The sequence below is a fragment of the Pieris rapae genome, chromosome 8, assembly GCF_905147795.1.
Source record: "Pieris rapae chromosome 8, ilPieRapa1.1, whole genome shotgun sequence".
NCBI classification, from domain to species: domain Eukaryota; kingdom Metazoa; phylum Arthropoda; class Insecta; order Lepidoptera; family Pieridae; genus Pieris; species Pieris rapae.
Window position 1 is genome coordinate 2,522,118 of NC_059516.1, and position 9,212 is coordinate 2,531,329.

At 31.9% G+C, this 9,212-nt stretch overlaps 1 protein-coding gene across 1 annotated transcript in view; it reads left to right on the forward strand.

Moving 5' to 3' along the window:
* Positions 1 to 9,212, forward strand: part of LOC110995640 (nitric oxide synthase-like protein) — a 38,899-nt gene extending 29,687 nt beyond the window's left edge. The window contains exons 12-22 of the mRNA XM_045629244.1: positions 123 to 184; positions 681 to 793; positions 1,254 to 1,483; positions 2,393 to 2,641; positions 2,822 to 2,975; positions 3,598 to 3,767; positions 4,655 to 4,865; positions 5,848 to 5,935; positions 6,260 to 6,530; positions 6,624 to 6,815; positions 7,469 to 9,212. Coding sequence (XP_045485200.1) covers positions 123 to 184; positions 681 to 793; positions 1,254 to 1,483; positions 2,393 to 2,641; positions 2,822 to 2,975; positions 3,598 to 3,767; positions 4,655 to 4,865; positions 5,848 to 5,935; positions 6,260 to 6,530; positions 6,624 to 6,815; positions 7,469 to 7,579 — 1,851 coding nt within the window. The 3' untranslated portion in view covers positions 7,580 to 9,212. The remainder of the gene's footprint in view (positions 1 to 122; positions 185 to 680; positions 794 to 1,253; positions 1,484 to 2,392; positions 2,642 to 2,821; positions 2,976 to 3,597; positions 3,768 to 4,654; positions 4,866 to 5,847; positions 5,936 to 6,259; positions 6,531 to 6,623; positions 6,816 to 7,468) is intronic.

The window sequence follows — 9,212 nt, forward strand, 5'->3', positions numbered from 1 at the left end:
ACAAAATGCTACTTATTAGCTGATATATATTGCTATTAAGATAATAATGAGAGAGGGAGTACGTGTCTGATTTATCTACGTGTATTTGTTTTATTTATATTAAAATATTTATTTTGTTTTAGGCCTTTGCGGAAAATCTTTGTGAGATTCTGTATGCTGATCAGGTTGGAGGTGAAAGCACTGGGTAAGATAAAAAGATTGAGTACTTTATTCATTAATTGCAAATGGTTTTTCGTTTCCTTATGCCTGGGTTCTAGGTTCCTAGGTTACGGGAAGTAAAAGTAATTGCGAAAACAGCTCTTCATGTTATTATCATATATTTTAACTTAAAAGTAGTAAAAACGAACAGTAGGTAACAGGAATTGCAAAACCAGCTTTTCTTAATAAGATATATTTTAATGATGTCTTGGTGTGTTTCTGGAAAAAAATAATAAAATAGGGAACAGTAAAGACTAATAAAATATAATATAATAGTAATTTATTATTACATTTTTTTGTGTCTGAGGCGCTAACTAATTGTTGGGGTCTCTGATATAATTCTCATCCAGGGCGAGTTACAACCATAACTTGCACATTACTTAATAGTAGAAGAAATAATAATAATTATTAACAGTGTTATAAAGTAGTCGTGGACTATTTTTCTTAATATACAATTAATATTGATATTTATATTTTTATAGGACATCACAAATGCTGACACCCAAGTCCTTTATCAAAGCAAATAGCCAAATAGAAATGCAGAGATACGCAGTAGCTAATCCTAAACAATTGAGTAGATTGGAATCTCTTAAAGGTAATTTAATTTTTTTAACTTTTGTTTTAAAGATTTTAGAGATTTTTTAAAAATAGCAATATTAGGCAAATTCGACGTAATCTTTAAGAAATTAGCTTAAATAAAATGCTTGCAATGCACTTACAAGCCTTCTGTTATTAGACGGCGGCATCACTTAAAATCAGATGATCTTCGTGCAAAAAATATATACATAAAGCTATTGTGTTGATATTTTATTCTGCTTAAAAAACTTTTGATTTAACTTGATAACGCATGGCACTGATATGATTTAATATGACACTTATAGGCAAACATAACAAATACGAAGAAAAACTAGATTCATAAATTATAAAAACTAAAGAAAAATTTGAACATCCGGGTAGGATCACCATAATTGGCATAAATTTTATCTGATCTGATGCTTAAATATGTAAAAAATGATATTACTAATATATAATTATCCTATAATGTTCTTTTGTAGGAAGTGCAACGGATGCAACCTCAATCGATAGTTTTGGTCCACTTAGCAATGTTAGATTTGCAGTATTTGCTCTTGGATCGAGTGCTTATCCAAACTTCTGTAACTTTGGCAAATATGTAGACAAACTACTTGGGGATCTAGGTGGAGAGAGGATCCACGATGTTGCCATGGGTGATGAGATGTGCGGACAAGATCAAGCGTTTAGGAAATGGGCATCTAGTGTTTTCAATGTAAATATTGTTACTAATTAGTATTGTTATTTAATTAAGTATTTTTATGCTCGATTTATAGAAAGTTCTTGCTTTAATATTGTTAAGAAATGTGTTACTTATAATAATAATTTAAATATGGTTATCATTTGTTAAGTGTGGTCCTTTAACTGCCGCTGCTTATAACCAGTGGCGCTGTAATCCCTAGATCTTGGCTTTAGATTTTGGGTCTGTTATGTAATCATTTATTTTTCTAGGTTTAGATTTAGGATCAGTAGTTTGTGCCTGACTCATAACGTCAATTTGGGGTCTATTCTAAAGCATGCCGATTGTCTTACCGTGTTTTCCTTTACAAAATCATTCAAGCCAACGCTACTCATTGTTATTATAAAGCCAAATAAAAATTACTAAGTTATGGTGTGAGCGTAGTTACAAAAGTAAACAAAATGAAAGTAATAGTCTTCACCTGTTGGAAGTTCAATATTTGTATTGTTAATCTATCACCTCGTCGTGTTTTGTTTTCCAAGTTTCGTCATAAATCATTAAGATATCTTATCAGTATATCAGCTCATTCACCGAATTGCCCAATCAGACAATAACAAAGTGAGTTTTATTAAAAGTTAGACATTATTATGTATATGATGTTAGTAAAACTTTTGAACTGAAAATAACTAGGATTGAAGGGACCAAGGGACAAATATCGACATAATGAAAACAGAAGGGACATTAATAAAATTGTCTAAATTATAAAATGTATACAATAAATATTTAAACCTGTAACCAACGTTTTACTGGTAAAAGCGAATCGTGACGATTTCGCATTTAGTGCTTGTACTTCGAATCAGAAGATCAGCAATTAACGTATCTTTATAAGTAGATCGCGAATAACAAAGAGACTGACTTTTATTTACTAAAAGTGACAATTCACAGGTTGCATGTGAAACATTCTGTTTGGATGACGATGAAACTCTTCAAGAGGCTAAACGAGCTCTCGGTACTGTTACATTAAGCGAAGAAACAGTAAGATTTGCATATCCAGCTGTTAAAGCACCAACACTGCAAAACGGCTTACAATCTGCACTTAATAGACAATTGGTCACATGTACTGTAAAGGCTAATAAAGATTTAGGCGATGCTTCCGCTGAGAGATCAACCATTTTCATAGATCTGGAACCCAAGGTAAAGTTTCGATACTACCTTTATTTACATATTAACTACTACATATTTGTAATAGTGTCTAAGGATATTTTTTCCTTTACTGATCTATCACGAAATAACATAATGTTGTAAAGTCTTGAAAGATGTAGGATATATTATGTTTCAAAATTCATCCATAATGTGTCAAATCTGTTTTTTTAGAGTGAAATTAAATATGATCCAGGTGACCACGTTGGAATAATCGCGTGCAATCGAATAGAATTAGTAGATAACTTATTAGCTAGGTTGACGGATATTGATGATTTTGATACTCCAGTACAGTTGCAACTTATGAAAGAAACACATACTTCAAGTGGTAAGTTTATAATATATCTATAACAACTTTTTTAAAAACAAAATGTTTACTAACGATTCTATATAAAATCGAAATTATTATGTCAAAAACCATTAATATTTTAAAACAGAGAGACTAGCTGCCCACGACTTAGATAATCCTAGTGGGTATAGTTTTTTCTTTCGTTCTTTCTTTCTATTAATAAGCCGTAGATCACTTGATCACGTACCAATTTGTATTTAAATATGTTTGCCACCAACGTGTGGGAACCAGCCTACTAAAGTATTTCGGTATTCAACTTACGACGAGCGTACCATTTCTTAAAAGGTCGGACAACGCACTCACAAGTCCTCTGGCATTGAGTGTCCGAGGCGGTGTAACTTAACAGTGAGCCTCCCGCTCGTTTGCCCCATGCTCTACAAAAAATATATATGAAAAAATGTCTTGGCTTAACGTAGGGATATCGGGCAGTATACATAAATGTCTCCATCCATGACCAAACTCTCAAGTAAATCCAACGTTAATTGCACGTATTTCCCTCTTTTAAATGAATTTGTTATATAATTATGTATGATAACATCCGTCTAACCAGAAACCAGTTTATTTTATGACTTAAGTATTTACAAAATAATGTTTACTTTAGGACCAGTTAAATCATGGGAACCACACGAGAGGCTACCAGCTGTAAGCGTCCGCGATTTGTTTACGAGATTTTTGGATATAACAACACCACCCACGACGATACTGCTTCAATATTTAGCTAAAACATGTGATAATGATACGGAAAGAAAACAACTTAATACATTAGCTACGGTAACTATTTATTCAACGATTTTATTACCCGGCTTATTGGCTTAGTATTTGTGTAATTTTCTTTGTATATATAATTATGTCGTAAGCATGTACTGTTGACGTAATATACCGGCCGATAACAACATCCTAGGCGACGGTTTTTTAAGGTTTTACAAAATCGATATTACTCTGCTATTTCTTAAAGTATTGTATCAGTGATTAGGATCCTATTGTTTCAAAACAGAAGAGCAGTTCTCACATAATATGTTAAAATTATATGATTTGACAATGTCTCTGTAAGTTAGCCTAAATGTAAAATTGCAAGGAAGATAATGTCCCTTTTGGATTTGCAGTTCTTCAAATTAGTATTATTCTGTTTTTATTAAAGAACAAAAAATAATTAAGTAAGTATAAGTTACTAGTTCATTGTCTTGGGGATTCTGGGTTCATTTTCAGGTTAAACAAAACATGTTAAGTGTTACTAAAGGGCTGCCACTGATTAATTAAATGTGTTTGCCACGTTCTTTATTGGGAAGTAGTTTCTCCCTGACATAGTCTTTCTAGAAAATCTTAACAGTTATATGTTTTCTGAAAATCGATGACTGATTTTTATGGACGGCATTTTGAATAAAACCCAGATAATAATAATAAGAAATAAATACAGTTCAAATTTGTGATATTTTTTTCTAGTTATCCATAGTTCCAAGAGTACCATTGACCGAAACCGCCTTGACGGGTAAAGGTCGCCTCCAGCTTTTTCCCAATTTCTCTATTTCTTTCTTTCTTCATTTGCATCCTGCTAACGCTTCTATATTTGCTATACACATTTTTCAGGGCATCCCCTTCTCCTTGGTAGTTTCCATATGTAAGATTGTAAATCCAGGTGTAAGAAATTATACATATTTCAGGACCCAGCGGCCTACGAAGATTGGCGTCATTATTACTTTCCAACGTTGTCTGAAGTGCTGGACCAGTTTCCTTCAGTGAAACCTAGAGCCTCTCTTCTCGCGGCTCTTCTATCGCCTCTTCAACCACGATTCTATTCTATATCCTCTTCTCCAATAGCTCATCCGAAACGACTGCATCTTACAGTTGCTGTCGTAACATATAGGACTCAAGGTAAGACAAATATGAACTTTTAAAACTACATTAAATATTTTTAACAAGGCTGATTCTGGGTCGACTACTTATAAAATTAAAGTAAGCAAAATTGTAGTAAAAAAACTCATTAGCTCGTATTATTATTTCCCTATAAAATTGAAACCAAATTTTAATGTTCGAAATCCTTCTCATAAATCCCATGATTTTTAAATATAAATTCCGTATTATTTAATAAGTATAGGTTGTATATGTAGAACAATGCAAAGAACTCTCTCATAATAAATCAACATCGTCCTTGACTACAATTCTGATTTATTGAGGTAAATAATTACGGATTGCGGTCTCGAGAATGGGGGCTATCTAATTTGTTCGACATCCAGTAAAGAAACATTAGTCTCAGTCACTATAACATTAACCTCATCAATTCCTGAACACATGAATTTTAATGATAATTGTAATTTTTACTTTGAAGTCCACTGCGGAAATGAGTCAAAGAAATTGTTGGCTATTTATATTTGGACGAGCAACCTAGTCTCTGCAAGGCAAAAGCTTCGTGTATAATTGTTTATTACATCAACACAATTTAATATCGTCGCTATTTTTCTAGGCAACTCATAAGAGAAATTTTTCTATATAGAATTACACATAGTCTGACTCTGATCTGAAATATAATTCCATAATTCTTAATTATAACGTAACCAACAGAAACGCATTCTTGCATTTAGTAAGTCATAGTTCAAATTCTTAAATATAATATTTTAATTGAATATTAATTAAATATTTATATATAAGACGTTCTACTTTGATAATTCTTACGAACATAATCTGTGGACGCTCGATGTTCTGTGGTTTATGCTCGTGATTGCGTTTTGGCGGGAACGCAAATGACAATGGTGGTTGGCATAGACTTAATATGATTATTACAAAGTATTTTGTGTATTTTTTTGGCCAGCATGGCTACAATTGATTCCTTATAATAAAAATAAATGTAATATTGTAGACGGCGAAGGACCAGTCCACTATGGTGTTTGCTCCAATTATCTCATGGATCGTAAACCAGGCGACGAGGTTTATCTCTTCATACGAAGGTAATCACATTTTCTTTCGTTCTGTCCGAGCATTTATTATAATCAGTTTCGAGGAACTTACGTCACTATTGAGTTATGCCAAAATAATTATCAAAGTTAATTTTAGCTCAAATTTAAGATGTTGGAATTGAAATAGTGTTATTGTACATTGGTAGACTTGGTGTACTTGTAATAAAAAAACACCAAAATTATGAGGTAAAAAAAGACTATTAAATAATTTATAACATATATTCCCCTATATTGATTATTAGTTAAGAGCACAAATAATTAAAATTCTCTTGACGCAGAAGAAGAAGATAGTAATATTCTTAATACATCTTCCAGTGCTCAAAACTTCCATTTGCCCCAAGATCTGTCAGTACCTCTCATACTAATTGGGCCCGGTACTGGAATAGCACCATTTAGGGGCTTTTGGCATCATCGTAGAGCATTGTTGAATTCTCGAACACGCGCAAACGCCGGAGCTGTATGGTTGTTCTTCGGATGTAGAACCAAGACTATGGATCTATACAGAGAAGAGAAAGAACAAGCGCTAAAGGACGGGGTTTTGTCTAAAGTATTCCTTGCTTTATCACGAGAGAAGAATATTCCAAAGGTAAGAAAAATAAATAGCGTTGATGATGGATATGCAGCGAAAAAGCAAGAAAACTTGCGTCAATTAGATAATATAAATATTTTCTTTTCTTAGATGTATGTTCAAGAACTAGCTGAAAACGAAGGAGCCGAAATACATGATTTGCTTATAAACTCCGGAGCACATTTCTACGTATGTGGAGATTGTAAAATGGCGGAAGATGTTCATCAGAAATTAAAAGGAATTATCAAAAAACATGGTAACATGACTGATGAGCAAGTACAAAACTTCATGTATATTTTAAAGGTAAGAATAGAAATTGCTATATAATTATAATGGTTTAATTGTAGGAAATATATATTAATTTATCTGTGATGATATGATACGTGAGAAATCAGTAAAGATAATCATTGTTTATCATTTACTATCCAACTAATTACGTCTTCAAATTTACCAGATGCAAAAACGAATTAATTTAAGTAAATTGAGAGTGGTTGCCTAAAGTTAGTGATTATCTAGTTGATAAAAGGGCCTGGGACTAGTGCTGGGCAGGCTACTTCTAATTAATTTGCTATATTTGTTTTAAATATTGTAGATAGTTCTTTGATGATTTGCTTTTTTTTAAAAGAGTACCGAGAGTTTTTACGCCGTCTTTTTCTATCGGCCAACACCCTCTGTCTTCTTTGCCGATGAGTAGGGATGCCAACAGGCTCGAATTTAATGACGTGGAATAGTGATACCATGATTATCTTATGTTCCAAAATAAACGTAGTTCTTTTTTTTTTAAGAAATCGCTCGAAAGCGATCAGGACCCCAGTTGCTTTTTATTAAATTATGTTCAATTCTTGCAATTCAACGAAGCAGTTCTTCAGCTTGCAGTTCAATGCAACGAAGTGTTAATAAATAAATAAATAAATTCCATCTACTGTTTTATTAGTAAAAGCGCTATTTCCATATAGGAGGAGAACCGTTACCATGAAGACATATTTGGAATAACCCTTCGTACCGCGGAAGTGCATAGCGCGTCCCGAGAATCTGCAAGAAGAAACCGCGTCGCTGCTCAACCCTGACGCCGGTCTTCCCGTATGATCTCAAATTATGAAACCTAGCAAAACCAACAACATATTAAACAGTGAGAAAATATTTAGAATTATTAATAATAAAAAAGGATTGTGTGGTTTTATGAAACCACGGTAAAAGTGAAACTTTTTTTCACATTACACACGTCTAACTAAAAAAGTTAATGTTAAGTGGTATAATATTCCATTAAGGGTATAAAAATCACTTCACCAATCCTAATATTATACTTGGGAAATTGGAATGATAATGGGAAATAAAAAAGTTTCACTTGAATAAATAACAGCATTAACATTAAACTCTGACAGTAACAAACCAAATAGCGTGGAGAACTGGCACAAATGAATAATAGTCTATACACTACACGGTCAGCTGCTGCGAACTATGTGCACCGCCATATTGGCCTTGGCTGCTATGACGAATGCCTTTCCTTTATCCCTACTCCGCGGCCGACCGTCACTCGACATGCGCCACACAGACCAAAAAGTTTAAGAAGATGAAATAAAAGTTTCACTTTAAAACGAAAGTTTATACCAACTTCAGATTACTCGAACATTGACGTATTAAGAAAAAACATCAATTGTAATTCTCAATTATAAAATACATATGCTTGTCTCGTCTTTTGAGGCATTGGTATATAAAGATCATCTTCGCGAAATTACGCCAGTGCAAAATTGTCTTAAATTTTCGCTTGATTTTACTAAGTAACATTGCTAGAAACCATTTGAATGCTTTTTAATCACTACAAATATGTTCTTTAATCGATACAAGTGAATTGGCCTAATTGCAGAATAAAAAGCTGATGTGAGAAATTAAAACATTTTCAGATATTGTTTTCGTTTATTAAAAATTTTAATGATTGAAGTCAATCGAACTTTTTAAAGGTTGATTTGATCGTGGTTGTGTATTGTAAATAGTTATGTTCTATAATTCAAACAGCATATAATGAGAACTATTGTTAAGTACGAAATTGTTTATTGGTTTGAAATTTTTTTCATGATCGTTTGAAATTTTAATTTTTCAGTATTATTTTATATTGGTATTCATTTGTTTATGATTGTTAGTTTTTTGGTTTAGTTGTGTAATATTAAAATGATTTATATAATAATAAATCTCGTATCACACTTTAAATATAAAATAACTATTTTTGTTAATTGTATAAAATACTTGTAAATAAGAATTAGCGCATTTATTTGCAATGTAATTTTATTAATTAAATTTTAATATTTTATTGTTACCTCTATGCCAAATATTTTACAATATAATCAGTAGGTTAAGATTGTGAACTTAAATATTTTTATCGTTCCATATAATTGTAATCGCTTAGTGATCCTTAAGCTAGTCCTAAGAATTGTAAGTAAATTAATATTTTCTATTTCTTGCTCCAATACATATTAACATTCCTATTAATATTCAAGTTATACTAATTAAAATTATAAATGTATGAAATATTTACAAATATATCTTTCAATATTTTAATTGCACGTTTGGGACTAAATTTTATCAATCCATATCAAAACTTGAACGCACTTTTTTCAAGTATCGATGAGGTTATATTCTTATGAATTTAAATATTATCTTAAGAGTCTTCGTTAATTACTTAATAAAGTTCCTTCGTACTAATAA